Below are 22,341 nucleotides of genomic sequence, written 5' to 3' on the forward strand. Positions count from 1 at the left end.
ATAGTGACACCGGCCCCCAAGGGGGAGTGTTACGAAAGTCAAAATTAGGAGGAGGAGCCGTTTTCGTTGAAAATATAAAAGATGTGGGGCCCGCTGCACTATTTGCACAGTAAATTTCTTTTCTATATATATGATCGATTTCGATCATTTGAAAACGCATCATTCACTCTTCTCTTCCCTCTGTAATAATCTTTCTATCAATGTTATAAATTCTACGGATATAAATTTTGCCCTTATTTAAATTATCGCGATACAATAAAATTCCAGTTCTTTTAACATAATTAATATTTTGGTCCATAGTCATAATAATTCCAGTTATGACTAGAAAGTCGGTTTGAAATAATTTTAATCTATATTAAGTTGACTAATTGATAACTTCATTTAGCCTGTCAGCATTTCAGGGTTAGAGGATATGATCTCATTGATATTTGAAGGTGTATTATTATAACTTTAATTTTGATTGGATTAGATAATATCTTTAGCGATACAAAATAATTTAGAACATTACACGTAACCGAACCGAATAAATTTCATGCGGACATCAAACTGAAGCGTGACACCGGTTTTGGAAACCCGAACCAAACTCCAAACCACCGTAATTCCAATTTGCAGTGATATGACTACTTAGAACCGGAGGATTTATCCATTTCGGAACCGGACCGGCTACGAACAACGACTCAACCAACGATCCAGCTTCACTAACAGCTCGCAAAAACTTACCGTTTTCCGGCAACACTCCTCCGATCATCTCCAGCACAACGGTTTCGTAATCTCTCATATTCTCAACCACAAAACGCATCTGATTCGACAGAACGCTGAGATCCAACGGAGATGAATTAACACTAAAGTTGGACGGAGAATCGCCGGGAAAAAGATTGTAACTAAAGTTTTGATGACCGGTAGATTCATCTGCCGGTTCTAGGTAGTAACTGCGTATTTTTTCTTTAGACAAGAGTATAGTGTTGAGGAGCTCCCGTAACTGAGAGAGTTCGGCGAGTGAATGCATCAGTTGCTCTCTTGCTTCGTCTCTTTCTTGGATGGCAAGTCTCCACAACTGATAAAGCTGCTGAGTTTCTTGGTACATGTTTATACACCCTTTGTGAAAATTGTGAACTGAGAAAGAAGATTTAAGAAACGTGAGATAGCTTTTATAAGAGCTTAAATATATAGCAAATAAATAAATAACGAGTTTAATTATACATAATTTTTGTAGTGTGATCTTCTTTAATGCCCTAAATGATGATGGAAAGCTTAGTTGTTCTTTCCGAGCTAGTTGATTATTGGAGAATATCCTACTGATTTACTTGCATTATACAGCGGTTAAATAAGGTGATTTAGACATTATAATTAGGGAAATATAATATTTTATATTGATGAAGGGTATGTTTATCGGAGAGTTCTTAGGGTAGAGTTTTTAGCGTAATATAAGAACCGTCTCTTAACTTTTAACTAAAAAAATATTAAGAACCGACTCTTAAATAAGAATTTTAAGAGAAGGTTCTTAAATTTTTTTTAGTTAAAGTTAAGAAACGGTTCTTATATTACGGTAATAACCTCGTCGCAAGAACCTCCATAAACATGTCGTGAACACTTCCATTGAGATTCTAAAAATATATATCTGTATATGTATATATTAATATTTAATTATGGTGTTATTAATTTTATGGAAAACTAATGTTTTTAGAAATTCTGGTTTGGATTTTCCACAAAATTAATAACCCCACAATTAAATATTAGTATTAATGTATATATATATACAGAGTCAACATGAATTACACATACGTAATTCTGGTTTGGTTCACAGAGTCAACATGAGTCTGTAATGCTGATGACAAAAAAAAAAAAAAAAAAAAAATGTATATATATACACATACATATATATTTTTTAGAACCTCAAATTAGGCCTGTCCAATATGGTAAAACCGAACCGTACCAAACCGAACCGAACCAAAATAGACAATATGGTGTGGTTTTGGTATATACCATATATACCGAAAGGATATGATTTTATAAAAACCGTAGGATTTGGATATGGTTTGGTTTATAACCGAATAAACCGAACAAAACCGATCAAAAGTAGTTTTATAACGTCACATGAAAATCTATTTGTTACATAAGTTATTTTTTTGTTAATAATTATTACCATATTTTTCTATAGTAATAAAGAATCCTAATTTGAAAACACTTAAAATATAATTAAATAATAATTCATCGCAATTGAGGTTTCTTATTTTTTTAGTCTTTTTGTTTTAATCATTTTTATTTCTTTTAGCATTGATTAAATTGAAGTGAAGGTTATAAATTTGATTGATAATAACTAGAAAAAAAAATTCACAACTTTTTTCTTATTTTTAAACGAACAGAGTTTCACTTGAAGAAGCATGACTTTGATGAACACTAAATATGAAAGAGTGGAAAAACTTTTCTTTCATACTTCTCTTTTGGTTTTTATTTTTATTTTCAAAATTTCGAGCTTTGATTTTAATTCTAGATTTGATTATTTCATCTGAAGGTATAAGCGTTTTTATTTTTTTGTTCTTTTATTTGAAAATATAATATTTTTTTAATAAATGACTGTAATGACAATATGACTCTAAAATTTATATAATAATGATTCCAAACTAAATAATTATGTTTTGGTATAAAACCGAATAAACCGAAAACCGAACCGAACTGAAGTAAATATGAATTTAGAATGATAATATTTTACTAACCGAAATACCGAAAAACCAAAAAAACCGAACCGAAACCGAACCGATATCCGGATTGAACACCCCTAACCTCGATGATAAAACTCTTCATTGGTGTGTTCTAAGATCTATTGATATTCGTTTGTTCCTCTTTATAAAAAGAATGAGATGTTCTAAACAACTTTGAGCTGTGATGATTTGACACGTGGCAATTTATAAGCCTTGAGTTAAAATGAATACGTGTGTGTTCGTAAGACTTTTAGCACACGCTATAGAAAACTCCAGAGTCTTTGATTACTATTGGGACTCTTGTTCTGTTCTGTTGTCAAAAAAAAAAAACATTTTTAATCGTTTGATCCTTTTGATATCTACAGTAGACTAATTTATCCACAATGGATTTAACGATGAACCTCCATAGCTTAAACCTTCGTTCCACGTTATTCACTAGTCCTCTTCCTTGCCCTACACGATTCACCCTCAAACTCTCCTCTGTTTCTAAACCTAGACGAGTAATTTTCAATATCAGAGCGACGAATGAGCTCGAGTCGCTCTCCTTGACAGAAGATCACGATCGTAAACCGATCGTTAAGCATTTAAACGACGGTGCTTCAGCGATTTCTTCCGGAGTGAGACTTGAAAACATAAGCAAGAGCTACGAAGGCGTGACGGTGCTCGAGGACGTGAACTGGGAAGTGAAGAGAGGCGAAAAGGTAGGGTTGATCGGTGTCAACGGTGCTGGCAAGACGACACAGCTCAGGATAATCACAGGCCAAGAGGAACCCGATTCGGGGAACGTCATCAGAGCAAAACCCAATATGAAAGTCTCTTTCTTGAGTCAAGAGTTCGAGGTTTCGATGGGGAAGACAGTGAAGGAAGAGTTCATGAGTGCTTTTAACGAAGAGATGAATATCTCGAGGAAGCTTGAGAAGCTGCAGAAGGGGATAGAGGGAGCTGTTGATGATTTAGAGCTAATGGGAAGGTTGCTAGACGAGTTTGATTCCTTGCAGAGACGAGCTCAAGAGGTTGGTTTGGATTCTATCGATGCTAAAGTCAGTAAGCTGATGCCGGAGCTAGGGTTTTGTGCAGAGGATGCAGATCGGCTTGTGGCTTCTTTTAGCAGTGGGTGGCAAATGAGAATGTCACTTGGGAAGATACTGCTTCAGGTATATGAATGAATTAATGATTCTTGATACTGTTAGAGCAGGTCCTGAGATTTTGTGGGCTATTGACATGTTTGGGTCCGAGTGGCAACATGCGGAACAAGTGTAGTGCGATCCTAATAACAACAAAATATGAAGATAGATAGGTATAATAGAGATTTTTGTTACTAGTAACTGTAACTGTGGTGACGGGTGTTAACATTCAGAGTTTTTGTAAGAGTTTAAAATAATTTTTTTTTTTACAATTTGGAAGTCTATTTATAATTTCTTTTTAAAATGGGATTCGGGGTCATAGACCAATGCTTCACTAGCCTATGCTTATGACTGGCCATTTACTGAACCTATATAGCTAATGTGTGAGTATTGTGTATAGGACCCAGATTTGCTGCTTTTGGATGAGCCAACGAATCATTTGGATCTTGAAACCATCGAGTGGCTTGAAGGCTACTTGAGTAAGCAAGATGTGCCAATGGTTATAATATCTCACGACAGAGCATTTCTTGATCAGCTATGTACCAAGATTGTGGAAACCGAGATGGGTGTGTCCAGGACTTTTGTGGGTAACTACTCTCAGTATGTGATTTCGAAGGCAGAGTGGGTCGAAGCTCAGTATGCTGCTTGGGAGAAGCAGCAGAAAGAGATTGAAGCAACGAAGGATTTGATCAGTAGGCTAAGTGCTGGAGCAAACTCTGGTCGAAGTTCTTCAGCAGAGAAGGTAAATAAATAAAACTAGCAGCAACATTTACTTGCTACTTATGAAGCAGAGGATGTATGACTTTGTGTGATGAACAGAAACTAGAGAAGCTCCAAGAAGGAGAGCAGATAGAGAAGCCTTTTCAGCAGAAACAGATGAAGATTAGGTTTCCTGAATGTGGATTAAGCGGGAGATCTGTAGTCACTATCAAGAATCTTGAATTTGGTTTTGAGGATGAGGTAAGATGATAAAATGTACCATTCTGAGTAACCGCTAGAATGAAACTAATATTAGATGATGTGGTTTCGGGTCTATGGGAGCCCAGAACCTCGTGGTATTAAAAAATAAAATGAAAAGTTTAGAAAATGTTGTTGGATATACCTTTTACTACTTGTGTCTGGTCTCATGGTTTGATCTGTGTCTGATGCATGCAGATGCTATTCAACAAGGCAAATGTTGTGATAGAAAGAGGAGAGAAGATAGCTATTATTGGTCCAAACGGGTGCGGTAAAAGCACTTTATTGAAACTGATTATGGGTTTGGAGAAGCCTATGAGAGCTGAAGTGGTTCTTGGGGAACACAATGTGTTGCCAAACTACTTCGAGCAGAATCAGGTTTGTTCTAACTTAAAGAAAAGGGCTTGCTAGAGGGGATCAGGAATGTGGTTTTACTCACTTGTTGGTTATAGGCAGAGGCTCTAGATTTGGATAAAACTGTGATTGAGACGGTTGTTGAAGCTGCTGTAGAATGGAGAATTGATGATATAAAAGGTCTTCTTGGTCGCTGCAACTTCAAAGCTGACATGTTTGATAGAAAGGTCTCTCTATTGAGTGGTGGTGAGAAGGTATATTCCATTCACAATAATACTTTTATCGTCTCTTTGGTGTGTTGTTCTTCATTTCTGTTTCTCTTATGGCCTTAGGCACGCCTTGCTTTCTGCAAGTTCATGGTGAAACCATCCACTCTACTCGTGTTGGACGAACCCACCAATCACTTAGACATACCTTCAAAAGAAATGCTTGAGGTTTCTTGTTCTTTCTCTTTTCTGTTGGCTAAAACTATTCTTGGAGGTTGAATAAGTTCTGATACTATGATTCCTTTTTCATTAGGAGGCGATAAATGAGTACAAAGGCACAGTCATCACAGTCTCTCACGATCGATACTTCATTAAACAAATCGTCAACAGAGTTATTGAAGTCAGAGATGGTGGTTTGAAGGACTATGCAGGAGACTACAACGTAACAAAACATCTTCCAAGTTTCTTTCTTATTCACATTTGTCAAATTTGTTCATTCTAGATTTATCAAACATGAGATGCTTTTCAGTATTACCTGGAGAAGAATATGGAAGCTAGAGCCAAGGAGCTGGAGAGAGAAGCAGAATTGGAAGAAAAAGCTCCAAAAGTGAAGGCAAAGTCAAAGATGTCAAAGGCTGAGAGAGAAGCACGGAAGAAGCAAAAGATGAGAGCGTTTCAAGCTTCCAAAAAGAAGTCGAAATCCAGCAAAAATGCCAAGAGATGGAATTAAAGAAAAGCTTTACACTTCTAGCTTTAGGTGTATGTACAGTTCATCCATTCTTGATTCCGTGAAAAGATATGGTTTAGTTTCTTTGAAAACTTAGACCATCCTTTGTAAACTATAGTATTTAACATGAACACTCGAGGCGACGAGGACTATTCATGAGAATACAATGTTAGATGTGTGTAAATTGAATATGTTTCTCGGTAATTGCCTATGAACGTTGAAGCAGTAGAGCTGGGAAAGAACGGAAGAAGATGAAGTGAAAACATGTACAACCTCCAAAGAGAAGTCATTTCCAATAAAAGTGCCAAAGAAATGGAGTTGAAGCTTCACAAGTAGCTTTAGGCACATCATATTCATATATCATGACAAGCTTGGATCATCATCCCATTGCAAATTACATTCATAATCATCCATTGTAAATTACATTCATTTAACACGAAGGTATAATTCCGGAGATACTGATATGAAAGCTTTATAATTTCAGACATGAAAAATAAACTCCAGACATCATCAGCTAAAAGGCACCCTGATGTATGTTTCTAATCTTCAATCTTGAGAATGTTTTGCACTACTACTCGAATCTCTTGACAAGGGAGAGATCATTGAGCATCTTCTCAATTGCTTCATCACTATGAGCTCTTCCTTTCGTCTACAAAAACGAAGAAGCTTACATCATCTCAAAAGTCCACAGACATAACAAAGGCTATCTGATCTCCACTGAACAGAAGAAGGTAGATTATTTTTTTATACCTTGAGAGAAGGAACCATTGCCACTGCTTCTTCAGCAGTTTCAGGACAGAGATTGCCAAGAACACAGAGCTGTTCAATGCAATTTTTTTTAAGTCTCGATGACAAAAAAAAATCGAATCTCAAAAAGATTTAAACATCTTACCTCAAACTCAGTGAGTTGATGTCTACTCAGTATCCTGTGGAATTTGAGTTAAGGTAAACCATGATGCAATAAACAATCATATGGCATACTTTCTCATTCATCATTCGATGCTACGAAAAGTAGAATCAATGCATTCTCATAAAGATGCAAGCATGACAAAGCGCAACACATGGGTTGAATACTAAGAAACAACTAATTGAGAAAGAGGATACTCTCGAACTTGTCTAACAGCATCTGGATTCTTGTAGCGGCTAAAACGCTTCACATACTGCAACGACTTCTCAAACACTCTGCAGGGACAAAACATATATAAGTTCCTCACCGAGAAAATATTGATTCTTTCAATTCTTAGCCTCCAAGATCGAAGGTTCTCTGCTAGTATACAGTGAATAATTATGAAAGACAAAACTTACTGAGAGACTTGGTTCATAGGATCCTCGGAGACCAGCTGAAGCTGTTCATACTTGTGCTCAAGGATCAAAGACACTTCACAGTTCATTAAACACTTCGCCTTCAAAAACTCTATTGCCAAAACAACGAAACCCATTAATTTCCAGGGCAAAGCTCAATGAGAATTCATAAAAGACGATACTTTTCAATCGTATTGCACTAAGAAAATAAAGCCCTAATTTTTGCGGACATGGGGAGGCAAATAGAGAGGTACCGTCTCCGATCTTGAGCTCGGCGGCGTTCTCTTCTTCTTCTCCGGACATGGCGAGTGAGCGAGATCGAACCCTAAGCTTTTCTTTCTCTCGTTCTGACAGCGAAACAAGCAACTCTATTTTTTCTTTAGGTAGCAAAACTATTTATAGAAAAAAAAAAGTTAATTAGCAAAAGCTTAAAAATCTAAAAAATAAAAAATAAATTGTAAAGATGTAATTTTAGATAAATAATTTTAAAAATTCCTGACTAACGGGTGTTATTTTGGCTAATGTATAACCATAATTTTTTCTTGACGTATGAATTTATACGATTCCAAAAATAAAATGATATAAAAGGTAAATCTCTAAAATAGCATTTTTCTAAGTTTATGTCACAAAAATTGTCTTCAAAACTAAAATGACCAAAATAGCATTTTATCTTTTGAAAAATTTAATTTTTTTTTATTTTTCAAAATTTGAAATCTTATACCAAAACTCCACTCCATAACTCTAAATCCTAAACTCTAAATCCTAAACCTCACTCTTTAACTCTAAACCCTAAACCCTAAACCCTAAACCACACCCTTAAACTCTAAACCCTAAATCTTAAATCATAAACTGTACCCCTTAACTCTAAACTCTAATGTCTAAATTAATTTATCATTGGGATATAAGTGTATATTTACTTTTTTTTGATAAAACATTAAGTACTATTTTGGTCATTTTTATTTTTAGAAGCTGTGACAAAAACTTTTTCATCGCTATCCTAGTCATTTTCTCTCGTATAAACTTTATACGATGTAAAATATAAATTTCTTTTGGCAGATAAAAATATGTTAAATCAGCAAATTGCTTACCAAACCGGATTTTAATACCAAACCAAACCGAAACCATAATATATGAGCGGAAAGCAAATTACTTTAATGGCCCAACAGTGGCCCATTTTAAGAAGAAAGGATTATCGGCCGAAGAATCTGAGATTTCTTGTTCAAGGGGTTGGGGACTTTGCGATTTCTCTCTGCTCGGCAAGTCCATAAGCTCTCTCTCTCTCTCTCTCTCTCTCTCTCTATCGCCTCCTTTCTCCGTTCCGTCACCACAATCTCCACTATTCTTGATTTGACTTGATTCGTTGTGGTTTTTTGCGATGGCGAGTTCTCGACTTCTCAGATCTGTCATCACTAGCCTTTTTATCGATGAATTGTACATCTCATTCCGTTTTATAGTTTGAATCTCAGGGAGACAGCGGGAACCTCGAGGCGTCGATAGATCGGCTTCTGAACGAAGAGAAGCAGATGAGGCTCGCGGAGAACGTCGCCGGGACGAGGAAAGCCGCGACTGAGATTCTCCAGCTCTGTTTCGAAGCCAAGGACTGGAAGCTTCTCAACGAGCAGATTCTCAACCTCTCCAAGAAACGTGGCCAGCTTAAACAGGTACACTTCGATTTCGTTAGGATTAGGTTATCGATTGAGTTCGTGAACAATACAGAGTAAAAAGTAGATACTAGTGAATTTTTTTCTTTTATGAACTTCTTCGTTTGCAGGCTGTGCAATCGATGGTGCAACAAGCTATGCAGTATATCGATCAGACTCCAGACATTGAAACTCGGATTGAGCTTATTAAGACGTTGAACAATGTGGCTGCTGGAAAGGTGCGGAGCTGAGGAACTGATGTTGTTTATTATCTTCATCATATCTTCATCATATCTTCATCGTTTTGTGTAATTGTTTTGCATTTTAACTCCACGTGTGTAGATATATGTTGAAATTGAGAGGGCTCGTCTGACAAGGAAGCTTGCTAAGATTAAGGAAGACCAGGGTCAGATCGCTGAGGCTGCAGATCTTATGCAAGAAGTTGCTGTAAGTTTTTTTACTACTTGATCCAGTGGAAATCCGTTTTATTAAGTTAATCTCTGCAGTGTGATGCTTTATAACAGGTGGAGACATTTGGCGCTATGGCTAAAACTGAGAAAATTGCATTTATCCTTGAACAAGTAAGGACTTACTCTGTATTGTTGTTTAATATGATCTACTGGTGTTTTCATGTGTGGTGCTAACTACTTTTGGTAAACTTTTAAGGTCCGCTTGTGCTTGGATCGTCAAGATTATGTGCGTGCACAGATCTTGTCTAGGAAGATCAATCCTAGAGTGTTTGATGCAGATACGAAAAAAGATAAGAAGAAACCTAAGGAAGGTGAGAACATTGTAGAGGAGGCTCCTGCTGATATACCTACTCTGTTGGAGCTCAAGAGAATCTACTATGAGCTAATGATTCGGTAAGGCTTCTCTATCACATTTTTTTCTTGATTCGTTTTGTCATGACCAATGACATGAATTGCATTTATGTTTCCACTGACCTCTTATGTACTATGATTGATATCCGTGGCATTCTCGTCTTTCTATAAATAACCATTTACTAACTCAACCGTGTAGGTATTATTCTCATAACAATGAGTACCTTGAAATCTGCCGTAGCTACAAGGCAATATATGACATACCTTCTGTAAAAGAAACGCCAGAGCAGTGGATTCCAGTAAGCATCATACCATTGGTTCGATGTTTAAGTATATAATATACGTTCTATGGTTGTTTTAAGAGTTGCTTCTATTTTATCTTCAAACAATAGGTCCTGAGGAAGATCTGCTGGTTCTTGGTCTTGGCACCTCATGATCCAATGCAATCAAGCTTGCTCAATGCGACTTTGGAAGATAAGAACCTATCAGAAATTTCTGATTTCAAGTACTTTTCTTTCTCTGTAAACTTAGTTTTTTAAATTGATGTGGTAGTTTCATATGAGTAGTCTCTTATCTTTTATATTGTTTGATCCAGGATGCTTCTAAAACAGGTAGTGACAATGGAAGTTATTCAATGGACAGCTCTCTGGAACAAATACAAAGGCGAGTTTGAGAACGAGAAAAGCATGGTTGGAGGCTCTTTGGGTGACAAAGCTGGTGAAGATCTGAAGCTGAGAATCATTGAACATGTAAGTCTCTCTTTGAGAATCATTATTTTTGGCTCTGTAATTGATTTTCTGATTTCCTCTTTGTAATCTGCAGAATATTCTCGTCGTCTCTAAGTACTACTCAAGGATAACCTTAAAGAGACTTTCAGAGCTTTTATGTCTAAGCATTGAGGTAATTGAGCTGTTCTCTCTTGTTGTATCATATCCTCCTCACTGCTTAAGCTCTTTATACAATTGTATTCTGTTGGAATAACTTCAGGAGGCGGAGAAGCATCTCTCAGAGATGGTAGTGTCGAAAGCACTGATTGCCAAAATAGACAGACCATCAGGAATTGTGTGCTTCCAGATCGCAAAGGACAGCAACGAGATTCTCAACTCGTGGGCAGTTAATTTGGAGAAGCTCTTGGATCTTGTTGAAAAGAGTTGCCACCAGATCCACAAGGAAACCATGGTTCACAAAGCCGTACTGAGATCTTGAACATGTCGTTTATTGGTTTTCGTGAAACCTTTTTAAGGATCTTCGTTGAGTTATTAGCGTCTTTGTGTGGAAGAAAAAAAAAACTAGAAACATTTGTTTCCTTGGCAAGACGTATGGTTCTGTACACTAGTGGAGTTTTTGCCACTTCTTGGTTTTATCAGCCATCTGTTTTCTTCAGAGCATTGATTGTTGGTGCATTATTCTTGTTAAAAATTAATTAACATATCTATCAATGTTATTATACTAATTAAGAATATTTCGTTTATAATTTTTAAATTATTTACATAGCTAGTTTATTTTATGAAAACTTTCCAACTATTGTGGACTTTTTCCTTGGTTTAATAGATGGTTCTTAAGAAAACATAACCGAGCGACTTGAAATCCGAAATAATCGTACCGAACTCGACCGGATACTAGAGAACCACACATGTGCAAAAAAACAATATAGATAAATGGGCCTATTGGGTCACTGCCACAACTATTAAGGCCCATCATTAACATTGACACCTTTATAACCTCGCAATTGCTTAAGAAATACGTATAACCCACCACCGTCGTCTAGATATCAATCGAACAGAGCTAATTCAATTATTCCAATCCCTCGTTTCAATTCGAAGCCCTAACAAAAAAATCCCTAATTGACGAAATCGCCGAATCGGTTGACGAGGATGGAGTTTGACGAATACGAGTACCTGGAGAAGACGGTAGAGGAAGGAGATGGATTGGATAGGAAGAAGGAAGAGAGCGAGAGGAGTTACAGAAAGAGAGAAGGAGAGAGGCGTGACGTTGAAGAAGGTGACGAAGAGCGAAGGAGCAGTCGGAGTAAGAAGTCTCGTGGAGACGACGAAGAGAACGGTGGAGGTAGGAGAAGGGATCGGGAGAAAGAGAGGCACAGGAGCAGCCGAGACAAGGAAAGAGAAAGAGAGAGGGATAAGATTAGGGTTAGGGGAGGATCGAGGGATAGAGAGAGCGATCGTGAGAGGAGTAGCAAAGAGAGAGATAGGGGCGATAGGGAGAAAAGCCGAGATAGAGAGAGGGAGAAGGATAGAGAGAGGAGAAGCAAAGAGAGAGAGAGGAGTGATAGGGAGGATAGAGAGAGGAGAAGCAGCAGTAGATCACGGAGGGAAGAGAAGGAACGTGAAGTAGTTGAAAGAGGAAGCAGGTTAGTTTAGCAAAACGTTGTTGACAATGATGCAAAGCTCCACCATTATACTGACTGAAAGTTTTTTTTTGTTATATATGATTTCACGATTGCACAGGAGAAACAAGGACAAGAAAGATGAGCCTGAAGCTGATCCAGAGAGAGACCAAAGAACTGTTTTTGCATATCAGGTAGAACTTTGATTCAGTAATGATAGGTGGATAAAGAACTCAGGTGGTTAAGTTTTACTGATTAAGCCAACCTAAATTGTTTGTTTTGTGGCTCACAGATGCCTCTTAAAGCTACCGAGAGAGATGTTTATGAGTTCTTCTCCAAAGCTGGCAAGGTCAGTTTACTTTGTTCCTTTCTACTTTGTTAATTGTATTTCCCGTTGTAGTTTGATTAGGCCATAGAAATGTGTTAATATTACTCCATCAGTCTCAGTTTTCAGGTCTTTGTTCTTATGTTTCTTTCTCTCGTTGTGATTTCAGGTTAGAGACGTGCGACTGATCATGGACAGAAATTCAAGACGATCAAAAGGAGTCGGGTATGTTTCTCTTTTCGGCTTCTAGTAAACTAAGTTTTGTGTATGTGCACGTGGTTCGTAATATTCTGCATTATTCAGTTCTTCTTTGCAATTTCAAGAGCTCGGTTTAACTGTATTCTTAGATGCACTATCAATGCGATAATGATGAGGATGATGGCACTTGTTTAATCAATTCTGCCTGCTCAAGGTAGATGTCAGAATACCTGAATCCTGTTTCAGTTGTTACTTTCCATTGCAAAATCTATCGGGAAGGACGGATCCCATTAATTAGCCTATCACTCTTATTTAGATTCTTCCTCTCTTTTTTTATGCTTCATCCTCTTACTCTTTGGTGATTTTCCCGTCCTCTGTTTGGGATATGTACTAATGGAGGAGCTTGCTTCTATCTTCATTGCTTATTAGATTTAGTTATTGTTCATTTTATCATGATGGGCTAACATTTTCTATTAATCTAGGCCTCTAACCCACCAAGAGAGACTCAGCTTGCTTCCCCGCACTAAAGTTTTTTTGTTTACAACTTCTCTTTGCTACGTTTTTTCTGATATATTCATTGACGTGTAAGTCAAATATCTCTCTCTTGTTGACTTGCAGGTATATTGAGTTTTATGATGTGATGTCTGTTCCAATGGCCATAGCTATGTCTGGACATATGTTTCTTGGGCAACCTGTGATGGTTAAGCCCTCTGAAGCTGAAAAGAATCTGGCGCAATCCAATACCACTACAAGCGTTGTAGGTGGTACTGGCCCTGTTGATCGAAAGCTCTACGTGGGGAACTTGCATTACAACATGACAGAGTTGCAACTTAGACAGGTATTGCCATATCCACCCTCCTTAATAGTATAAAAAGAAGATAAATGGCTATTCCTGCTCACATATTTTGTTTTCATTGTTAGATTTTTGAGCAATTTGGTCCTATTGAGCTTGTTCAGATGCCATATGACCTTGTAAGTGGTCAGTGCAAAGGTTATGGATTCATCCAGGTTAGTAGAACTGTTTTTCAAATTAGTTTGTTCTGTTTTCTTCGGGATTCCTCACACGTATTTTTTCTGCTTCCATAGTTTGCCCAATTTGAACATTCAAAGGCAGCACAAACTGCCTTAAACGGACAATTAGAGATTGCTGGTAGAACAATCAAGGTGAGTTTTGAACTCCTTAGTAGAAAAATGATCAGTTGATGGACTTGCTTGTTATTTCACTGTGATAATTATATTTTCTTTTTTTCTCTATCAGGTTTCGTTTGTCTCTGAGCATATAGGCACACAAGACGCTAATCCAAAATCCGCTGATTTTGATGATGATGATGGAAATGGGCTGGTAAGCTAGAGAACATTCTTCTTGTACCCTTTGTCTCCTTTCTATTTAGTATTTGTTCTTTAACGACTCTCTCGCAGGCTTTAAATGCACAAACGAGGGTTCAGCTTATGCAGAAGCTGGATCGTACAGGTGTCGCAGCAAAGTATGTCTCTCTTGTATGCATTATTACTCCTTTAGTCCCCAGATTTCTTTTACATTTAGTGAGTCTCTAATTTAATGTAATTTGCACAGCATTGTGGGACCTTTTGGAGTACCAGCGCTAAATGGAACAGCTCTGAATCAACCAGGCATGAATCCTGGTTTCCCCACATCAGTGCTTCCGACAACAGCTATCCCTGCTTTTGTCACAGAGCCTATTGGTCAGCCAAGTCAATGCCTTCTATTGAAAAACATGTTTGATCCTGCAACCGAGGTTGGTTCTTGGCTCTTTCTTTTCTTCGCGGTATAGCTGTAGAAGAAAAGAGTCTCAGGCTCATGTAAACGGGATTCAAAGCATTATTAACCTTAAAACATAATTTTGTTGCAGACGGAATTGGATTTTGATGAAGAAATTAAAGACGACGTTGGTCATGAATGCTCCAAGTATGGGCAGGTCAACCATATTTATGTAGACAAGTAAGTATCATCCCATGAGTTTCAATAAAAATGTCTTTGCATGTATGATGTTTATAGATATGTGATGTTGGTCTAAAACTTGGTGAAATGCAGGAAGAGCGCAGGTTTTGTGTATCTGCGGTTTGAATCGGTGCAGGCTGCAGCGGCAGCTCAAAGAGCAATGCACATGAGATGGTTTGCACAAAAGATGATATCTGCAACTTTCATGGTAAGATAGATCATTTTCCTACTCTTGGATTCATTTCTAAGGTTTACTGAATAAGTATCTTTAATTGCAGCCTCCAAATGAATATGAAGCCAAAGCTAAGGCGTGAAGTGCAGGCAAGATTGATTCGCTTGTTCAGACTGGGTATAAAACCTAAACCGGACTGCGATCCATATTCAGTCTCCTGTCTGAAACATTTTTTATATATAAATGAAAAGATTATTGGAGACCTCTCCTTCCGTTCTTGGTTGATTCGTTATAGTTGTAACATTCCCATATCATTTTATCATAAACTTATTTTATCTTATTTCAACAGTGTTACTATTTGTTTACAGTTTTGAAATTGGCTTGGTGTTTCTAAACGATGATATGAGATCGTAAAGATTTTTACTGATACTTAAGCCAGCTATGTAAATATTTACTAGCTTTCTTGAAAGTTTGTGCAGGAAATATATTTAGCTATCCGGTTTAATCGATACTTGTTTTTGATGGTTACATATGTATTCCGCTAGAAGTAAACCCGTTCCAAACACTTCATGCAGGCCTTTTGGCTATTCTGAGAAATCAATCACATACAATTTAACTTCTTCTCCAAGTTCTTTTTCTCTCTTTCATCACCAGCACCTATTATCAAAAAAAATCCAGCTTCTTTGAGATTCTCTCTCTTCCATTTTAGATCATCTCCTAGACCTGTATTCACCAATCTTCGCGGTGGATTTCTAGATTGGAACTTATCTAAACTAGTTTTCATGTTTCAAAGTCGAAACATTAAACCTTAAAGTTTACATGGAATTTGGCAGTGCGAGCACACATTATCATATGACATATTCATAGTACGATACAAAAAGCTTATTACTTTTTAAATCATTTAGCATTCATTCATATGCTTTAAACCATTTACAAAATTCTCAAATAAGATCATAATGTCTCGGTCTCGTCGCCATGTAAATGCTCAAACAAGACCACTGTAATGTGATAACAACAGAAACCTAATTAAAATCTCGAACGTAAGAAAGTTGTATCATCATCTTATCACGACCCCCTGATAGGTCGTGTCGCCATGTAAATGCTCTCGAGCGTCCTAAACTTTTTCTCCTTCTTCTTCCACTTCTTCGATGATGACGTTACTCTCACGATCACCATTTCTTTCCTGCATTGGTCTTCATGAGTATCATCTTCACCGAATAACTCTTCAATCTTCTTCTTCTTGATTATTTTGAAACTAATCTCTTCGTCGCTTAGCTGCATCAGCTCTTGAGCTGCCGTCTCTATCTCCTCTCGTCTCCTCTTCTCCATAACGAGACGAAAGAATTTCAGATTGAAGATAAATATTAAGTTATCTTCTGAAAATAGTTTTCTCTCTCGCAGATATGGTGTTTTGATCGGTTTTTAAGAAAAATAAAATTATTTGTAGTAAATTTCTTGGATGCTTACGTAAATGTTAAAAGAGTTTTAAAGGCAACAGGAAACTACGACGTTGTTGCTAAGAAATCTCTCTTTCCCCTATCATCCTTTTAACTATATTTCGCAAGCTAGTCCCTTTACTTTTGATTTATTCAACAAATCGCCACCTCATTTTCTATAATTGTTTTTTCAATCATAGATGTGATCAGGTTATAGAAATTCACTATTGATTTTTATCTGCAAATATACCTTTTTCTTCAATAAGCAATATATGTTTTTAACTGAATAAGCAATATATGTTGTTGCATGAAATATAGATACATCTTAAATGATTTTAACGGTGATAAATAACTAATCAGCTATTGTCATCATATTGTAACTTACGGGCAACCATGTTATCTTAGCAAGGGTTTACAATGTAATATTTATAAAGTTATGTGGCATGGCTATGATTTCGGCAATATGTTGGGGGGTTGTGGTTAATGCTTAGCCTTAAACAGCAAATGTAGAGGCAGAGGCGTCCCTGAATTGGGGGCCTAAAACAATTTAGTGAGAGGTTTTTTTAAAAAAATGTTTTTTACAAATTCAAAGGTTTTTTTCTATGTAAATTTTAGGAATCTGCACCAATGTTTCAATTCGTTGTGATCAGGACCACCTCTGGATAGAGGTATCAGGTACACAGTTGTGGTGCTTTATTTAGGACAATCCCAAATCTGTACCGTCGGATGATGGAAATATAGAAAATCCTACGACCAAGAACACGATTGTTAACCAACTCGAGTTGGCCTAGTGGTACTTGAGGGAGCTTCGGTCCCGATACGGTCCCGGGTTCGATTCGCGTTGGCCACGAGGGGTTTTACATGGGCTCCCTCTCGCCCTCCAGACCACTTCGCGTAACCAGAGACCCTTAAGTGGACGCTTAAAAATTCTGTAATGGCATGGGCTTAGGCCCGGTGGGCTAGTCGATCACGCAAAGTGGTCGGATACTGGATTATCAAAAAAAAAAAAAAAAAAGAACACGATTGTTTCTTTTAGTCAAAGAAAAAAAAGAACACGATTGTTTCTTAAGTCTTAACTAATAAGAAAATTGAATTGAAAGCTAATAGATTATCCTTTCGGTGGGCCCTACCTATTTTGACTTCAATCCGTGGTCACAAAACGCGTATCTACTCTACACCTTGGTTGGTAAGCTTTTTCTTTTCGCTGACTTGCTCTTATATTAGTATTGTAATTATATTGTTATTTAACGAATTTAAAACACCTGAAATTTTCATTGAGACTTGGGAGGGTTTTATTAACTTATTACTTCCCGGTCGTCGTAAAGAAAATTTTCTGTTACAAAATAAATATCGTTTTAGAATTTTAGTGCATAATTTATTAATTTTTTTTTTTTAGTTTAGTTTTTTTATTGGTTGAAATATGGTTAGATTTATAGTTAATAATATTTTTATATACAAAATATACAAAATTAAATGTTTTCTTAATCTGTGTGTACAAATCTAAAGTGATATTTAATATAAAACAGATGAAATATGTAATTAGATACTCCATTTTTTTTGGATCAACACTCCATTTTTCTTTTTTACTTTGATTAAATGCACATTGGCGTTTGTGTTTTTTCTGATAGGTTTGGGGTCCTGTGAGAAGGTGCGATTGAAGTTTGTGCTCGACAAGATGTAATCTTTTCCCAGCTCTTCTTTCTGTTCTCAGTGGTGGGTTGGTGATGACAAGCATCGGTTTGTCTCTGAGTCTCTCTGTTTTCGCAGATATGGGGAGGGTTGAAGATCTAGGGTTTGCGGGTTTTGTTGCTTTAGTGAGCTCTAAGATCTTGGGTTTGGAGTCCTGTTGTGATTGATCTTAATTTTTGATTCCTCCGTCCTCTCCAATGGTCAGCCTTCTTATTGGTCTCTGTCAGCCTTGCTTGTTCGTTTCTTAGCCTTATGCTTAACTAGTAGGGAGTTTCAGGTGTTGTTTCTGGTCTTGGCCTGTGATTCTTTTGTTGTCCTCTGTTTGGTTTGGTGACTAGTATCGGCTCCTATCTGTTTTCTGGTATGCGGTGGTTGTACTTTGCCGGTTCAGATGTGGGGTCTTCATTTTCTTGGAGCTGTCAGGCAGCCTATCAAGCGAGGCAGCAAAAGTTTTAGGCCTTTAATCTCCAGTAGCGTCTTCATGTGATGGTTGAGCTCTTACGGTTTCAATCTCTTCCATCCTTTTTATTGTATTGGTTTGGTCTGGTATGAATCAACTGAGTGTGGGTTATGCAAAACGGCTTGGTTCTTGTATCAATAAATGTGGAGGGTCTCTGCTTTGGTTTGCGACAAGAGTGTCATCCCCGGTTCTCCTTTGAAGATCCAAATGGTGTAAATTGTGTTACGATATAGCTGGAGCTGATGGAAGTACCGGCTTAAGGTTGTGCGAGCTTTGAGGTCTCTGCTAAATTGGTTCTTTGGTTCTTAGGATAGGAAGTAACTTCAAGTCAACAAACAAGAGTCTTCGGCTTGTTTCTATTCGTTCTTTGAAGACCGGCGCGCTCTTTCCTAGTGGTCGCTATCATGAGGACATCCATTTCAGTTCTCTATTATGAGTTTCTAAGCTTAAGTTTTAGTAACCCACTTTTACGTTTTATTCATGCCTTTGTAGTTTCGTCTGGCTCCGGAAGGATTGTGATCCTTGCCGGCTTATGGTTCCGGAAGGAATGTGCTCCTTGCCGGCTTGTGTAAAAACTTTCGTGTTTTCAAATTAATCCATCAGATGACAAAAAAAAAAATGCACATTGGCTAAAAATAGGATCACGTATTGGTTGGTTTCTGAATAAAATAAAAGTTCTATATATTCTTCACTTCTCGTTGAGTTCACTGGACAACGACGCTCCATGACTTGAATGCCTCCAAAAGTTTCCAGTCAAAAAAGTCACGTTGACTTTGACTCATTCGTGCTTACCAAACATTTTTTTCTCAACAATAATTACAGATGAAACCATCCTTTTTTAGCAATTGTTTTCAAAAACCGGACCAGTCCAACCGGGAATCGTTAGATTCACTTTGTAGGGCCCATTAACTAAAGTATGTAAAACATTCATTTCGTTCCAGCTTCCGTTTTGTCTCCACTTACTTTGGGCCTAACGTAGGCCCAATAACCAAAGTGTGAACATCGTGTTGTTATTTTTTTTTAATTTCCGTTTTCTCTTCCAAAAGTAAACGCCATTATTGATAACTTTCTCTGTCTCTCTCTCCATAAGCTGTTCATCTCCCCCAACCACAACAAACCAACTAGCTTTGCTTTGGTCTCTGTCCTGGACAAGAGCATCATCCTTAATCCCCTTTGTTTTTTTTTTTTGCAATTGGTTTGTCTGAAGAATATTTTAGGAAAAAAAAAAAAAGAAAACTTGGAGAAGAATGAGTGAAAAGGAATAAACAAATTCTAAAGCCTCAAATTTGGAATATTCCCATTTCTCATCTTCTTTTCTTCCTTACTGATTCGTGACCTCTGTTTCATTTTTTCTTTTTGTTTTTTCAATCTCTCTGTTCCTCGTAACAGTAAAGCTTCAAGGCTCTCCCTTTGATCGGATGATTCTTATCACTTTCTCAATCTGAATCTTTCGATTCTCAAATCGTATTGGATTTTTAGATCTGGTGCTGTAATAACAACAAACCAGCTGCTCTGTTTTTTTTTTTTTTTAATTAAAGTTTCAAAATTTGAGAGCTTGTTTGCGAATTGCTGTAATGGATTTGGATGATTTCCGGACGGTTATGGACAACGCCGGTGTCGATGTTTGGACATTTATAGACACTGCGATCCTCGTGGCGTCGCTTGATTACGGTCACGAGCTGAAGCAGAGGAGAGATAACATCGTCGAGCGTCTCTACGCGACCTCCATGGCCAACAAGTGTAGAAACTGCGATTATGGCGGCGGAGGAACCGTTGTGGAAGCTGCGGCTGGTGCTAGGGCTAATGGGAGGGTTCACGAGGAGACGGAGGAAGAAGAAGAAGGAGAAGAAGTAAGAGAGAAATCAGTTAATGGTGATGATGATGACGACGATGAGGATCCGTTTGCTGGTTTGTTTGATGATGAGCAGAAGAGTATTCTTGAAATCAAGGAGAAGCTTGAAGAACCTTATCTGGTATAATCTCAAGATTGATTCTTTTTATGTTTTTTAAAAAAGGATTTTAATTAGTTTTGGTGGTTTCAGAGTGAAGAAGCTTTGGTGGAGTTGCTTCAGAATCTGGAAGATATGGAGATAACATTCCAAGCTCTTCAGGTTGAGATCAAATTCGAATACAACACACTCTTTGCTTCTTCAACTGTTTCATAGTTTCTTGTTTGGTCAAATTTTTAGGAAACTGATATTGGGAGGTATGTGAATCGAGATCGAGTCCGGAAGCATCCATCCAACGAAGTTCGGAGATTAGCTAAACAACTTGTCAAGTAAAAAACTTTTTCTCTCTTCTCAATATTCATTAGTAAACCACACTCTCTTTGATTTCTACTGTTGTCTCTCTTGCAGAAAATGGAAAGAAACAGTGGACGAATGGGTCAAATTCAACCAGCCTGGTGATCTCCATCCTCCTAGTTTAATAGCTGATGAGGACTCACCGCAGCAGAGAGCTGTCCACCAACAGGTAAAACCAAAAACCCTTTTTGTTTTATTGGTTTTATCTTTGAGTTTCTTCAACTCTTATCTTGTCTTGTCTTTCTTCTGTGTGCAGGTTCCTGACTTTGGGTATTCGCCAGCTCCTCAAGCAAGCAAGCATAGTAACATCACTAAGCCAGAGAGGAAGCCTAGACCTGTTGCTCCTCCTCCTCCTCCTCCTCCTCCTAGGAGAGAATCTCCTTCTCCTGCTAAACCTTCTCGTCCTTCTCCTTCTCAACAACAACCCATTCAGGTACATTTTGCCAAACAAGGATCTTAGTTATCGGTGTTCCAAGTCTCTCTAATGCTTAATGCCAGTTTGGTTCTTGGGGAATTACAGAGGGAGAAGGAGCATAAAGAAATTGATTTTGACTCTGCTCGGAAAAGACTACAACAAAACTACAGACAAGCTGAGAATGGTTTTAATAAAACTCGGATCAATCTTGTTCTGTTTTAGTTTAAGATCTCTATTAAGTCTGATTGTTTTGTGGCCTGACAATGCAGCTAAAAAGCAAAGGACTATACAGGTTATGGACATTCATGAGATCCCTAAACCCAAGAAAGGTGGATTTTTCCCAAGAAAAGGAGGGAGTTCTCAGGGAGGTGGTAGACACTGGTAGACTAAATGAAGAAGATGATGAAGAGAATTGAGTGAACCGAGTTAGTAGAGGAATTTAAAAGACAGAGAACAAAGCTCTGTTTTTTTTGAGACAGGCACAAGAGGAAAGACGGTGAAATCTAAAAAAAATGTTTGGAATTAAGTTGGTGGGTACACTTGTTTTCCATTTTGTTATTATATTTTTTATTTGCTGATTAAGAACATAACTTTGTTGGATTTTATGAATAATATATTCTCAAAATCATGTTTACCATATTTGTGTGTTTACACAATGATGCTTGTATCTAATTCTTTTCTTAAGAATTGATTCTTTTGCTTAATGCCAATTTATATCTAAATAACTGATATTTTTAGTGTTTATTTTTGTGCAGATTCACAGTTTGCTGGAATTTTTTTATTCAGTTGCTGTCAATGTAAATAAATGTCTAATAAACGGATCAATGTAAAGTGAGGATTGTAATCTTTGTTGAGCTTATCTTTTAGTTTGAGGGTTGTGAAAAAATTGTTTTAGATTTAATAAATCGAAACACAACAACAACAACAAAAAAAAACGTTTTTCGTTTTGTTTTTGACTTTATGCTATAGCCTTGAGACCCGCCGTGATGAATGAGACACATTTTTATTATGTTTTTGACTGAGACATTGTGGATAAGGCATGAGCTGTATTCTTTAACTATGGTTTATATCATCTATACGCGGAATTGATAATAACTAATGTTCGCATACTTTAAGGGAACAAGACAAAATTACGATTAATTAATTAGATCAATCTCTTTTGTTTATCTATTGTTAAGTGTCCACTCAGAAGACTCAAGTGGCAAAGATAAT

At 37.2% G+C, this 22,341-nt stretch overlaps 6 protein-coding genes across 6 annotated transcripts; 4 read left to right on the plus strand and 2 right to left on the minus strand.

Annotated features, from left to right (window-relative positions):
• Positions 1-522: 522 nt before the first annotated feature.
• On the minus strand, positions 523-1,284 carry LOC106317567. The gene is made up of 2 exons (XM_013755362.1): positions 1,201-1,284; positions 523-1,113 (listed from the first exon to the last, which is right to left on the minus strand). The coding sequence occupies exon 2, from the start codon at positions 1,082-1,084 to the stop codon at positions 542-544; it is 543 nt and encodes a 180-aa protein (XP_013610816.1). The 5' UTR covers positions 1,085-1,113; positions 1,201-1,284; the 3' UTR covers positions 523-541.
• A 1,711-nt stretch (positions 1,285-2,995) lies between these two features.
• Positions 2,996-6,292, plus strand: LOC106313066 (ABC transporter F family member 2). The gene is made up of 8 exons (XM_013750795.1): positions 2,996-3,853; positions 4,224-4,565; positions 4,643-4,783; positions 4,979-5,158; positions 5,233-5,388; positions 5,467-5,568; positions 5,654-5,782; positions 5,870-6,292. Exons 1-8 carry the CDS (start codon positions 3,083-3,085, stop codon positions 6,068-6,070), a joined length of 2,022 nt encoding a protein of 673 aa, XP_013606249.1. The 5' UTR covers positions 2,996-3,082; the 3' UTR covers positions 6,071-6,292.
• Positions 6,293-6,392: 100 nt separating this feature from the next.
• LOC106313068 (DNA-directed RNA polymerase II subunit 4) lies at positions 6,393-7,733 on the minus strand. Its single transcript, XM_013750796.1, has 6 exons — positions 7,624-7,733; positions 7,373-7,481; positions 7,172-7,249; positions 6,960-6,993; positions 6,818-6,886; positions 6,393-6,716 (listed from the first exon to the last, which is right to left on the minus strand). The coding sequence occupies exons 1-6, from the start codon at positions 7,670-7,672 to the stop codon at positions 6,639-6,641; spliced, it is 417 nt and encodes a 138-aa protein (XP_013606250.1). The 5' UTR covers positions 7,673-7,733; the 3' UTR covers positions 6,393-6,638.
• A 787-nt stretch (positions 7,734-8,520) lies between these two features.
• On the plus strand, positions 8,521-11,213 carry LOC106313061 (26S proteasome non-ATPase regulatory subunit 12 homolog A-like). The gene is made up of 11 exons (XM_013750788.1): positions 8,521-8,747; positions 8,836-9,030; positions 9,141-9,248; positions 9,352-9,456; positions 9,534-9,590; positions 9,676-9,872; positions 10,030-10,129; positions 10,223-10,335; positions 10,426-10,579; positions 10,653-10,730; positions 10,818-11,213. Exons 1-11 carry the CDS (start codon positions 8,745-8,747, stop codon positions 11,034-11,036), a joined length of 1,329 nt encoding a protein of 442 aa, XP_013606242.1. The 5' UTR covers positions 8,521-8,744; the 3' UTR covers positions 11,037-11,213.
• Positions 11,214-11,587: 374 nt separating this feature from the next.
• LOC106319358 (RNA-binding protein 39-like) lies at positions 11,588-15,224 on the plus strand. The gene is made up of 13 exons (XM_013757659.1): positions 11,588-12,198; positions 12,296-12,368; positions 12,467-12,523; positions 12,669-12,724; positions 13,316-13,535; positions 13,619-13,705; positions 13,784-13,861; positions 13,956-14,039; positions 14,117-14,181; positions 14,271-14,451; positions 14,566-14,654; positions 14,748-14,862; positions 14,933-15,224. The coding sequence occupies exons 1-13, from the start codon at positions 11,705-11,707 to the stop codon at positions 14,966-14,968; spliced, it is 1,635 nt and encodes a 544-aa protein (XP_013613113.1). The 5' UTR covers positions 11,588-11,704; the 3' UTR covers positions 14,969-15,224.
• A 4,243-nt stretch (positions 15,225-19,467) lies between these two features.
• LOC106313287 (probable mediator of RNA polymerase II transcription subunit 26c) lies at positions 19,468-21,766 on the plus strand. The gene is made up of 7 exons (XM_013751059.1): positions 19,468-20,384; positions 20,454-20,522; positions 20,601-20,689; positions 20,769-20,883; positions 20,971-21,147; positions 21,235-21,313; positions 21,399-21,766. The coding sequence occupies exons 1-7, from the start codon at positions 19,986-19,988 to the stop codon at positions 21,512-21,514; spliced, it is 1,044 nt and encodes a 347-aa protein (XP_013606513.1). The 5' UTR covers positions 19,468-19,985; the 3' UTR covers positions 21,515-21,766.
• The last annotated feature ends 575 nt before the right edge of the window (positions 21,767-22,341 follow it).

This window comes from Brassica oleracea, chromosome C9 (genome assembly GCF_000695525.1).
Source record: "Brassica oleracea var. oleracea cultivar TO1000 chromosome C9, BOL, whole genome shotgun sequence".
NCBI classification, from domain to species: Eukaryota; Viridiplantae; Streptophyta; class Magnoliopsida; order Brassicales; family Brassicaceae; genus Brassica; species Brassica oleracea.

Excerpts from the sequence above, each read along its gene's own strand:
- LOC106317567 (XM_013755362.1), bottom strand. The coding sequence starts at position 1,084 with ATGTACCAAGAAACTCAGCAGCTTTATCAGTTGTGGAGACTTGCCATC.
- LOC106313066 (XM_013750795.1), top strand. The coding sequence starts at position 3,083 with ATGGATTTAACGATGAACCTCCATAGCTTAAACCTTCGTTCCACGTTA. Across the intron at positions 3,854-4,223 it reads TTGGGAAGATACTGCTTCAG|GACCCAGATTTGCTGCTTTT; the intron begins GTATATGAATGA and ends TATTGTGTATAG. Across the intron at positions 5,159-5,232 it reads ACTACTTCGAGCAGAATCAG|GCAGAGGCTCTAGATTTGGA; the intron begins GTTTGTTCTAAC and ends TGTTGGTTATAG.
- LOC106313068 (XM_013750796.1), bottom strand. The coding sequence starts at position 7,672 with ATGTCCGGAGAAGAAGAAGAGAACGCCGCCGAGCTCAAGATCGGAGAC. Across the intron at positions 7,482-7,623 it reads CGAGCTCAAGATCGGAGACG|AGTTTTTGAAGGCGAAGTGT; the intron begins GTACCTCTCTAT and ends TTTTGGCAATAG. Across the intron at positions 6,994-7,171 it reads GCTGTTAGACAAGTTCGAGA|GATACTGAGTAGACATCAAC; the intron begins GTATCCTCTTTC and ends CAAATTCCACAG.
- LOC106313061 (XM_013750788.1), top strand. Across the intron at positions 9,031-9,140 it reads AACGTGGCCAGCTTAAACAG|GCTGTGCAATCGATGGTGCA; the intron begins GTACACTTCGAT and ends CTTCGTTTGCAG. Across the intron at positions 9,249-9,351 it reads ACAATGTGGCTGCTGGAAAG|ATATATGTTGAAATTGAGAG; the intron begins GTGCGGAGCTGA and ends CCACGTGTGTAG.
- LOC106319358 (XM_013757659.1), top strand. The coding sequence starts at position 11,705 with ATGGAGTTTGACGAATACGAGTACCTGGAGAAGACGGTAGAGGAAGGA. Across the intron at positions 13,706-13,783 it reads AAGGTTATGGATTCATCCAG|TTTGCCCAATTTGAACATTC; the intron begins GTTAGTAGAACT and ends CTGCTTCCATAG. Across the intron at positions 14,863-14,932 it reads TGATATCTGCAACTTTCATG|CCTCCAAATGAATATGAAGC; the intron begins GTAAGATAGATC and ends CTTTAATTGCAG.
- LOC106313287 (XM_013751059.1), top strand. The coding sequence starts at position 19,986 with ATGGATTTGGATGATTTCCGGACGGTTATGGACAACGCCGGTGTCGAT. Across the intron at positions 20,523-20,600 it reads TAACATTCCAAGCTCTTCAG|GAAACTGATATTGGGAGGTA; the intron begins GTTGAGATCAAA and ends TCAAATTTTTAG. Across the intron at positions 21,314-21,398 it reads CTACAGACAAGCTGAGAATG|CTAAAAAGCAAAGGACTATA; the intron begins GTTTTAATAAAA and ends CTGACAATGCAG.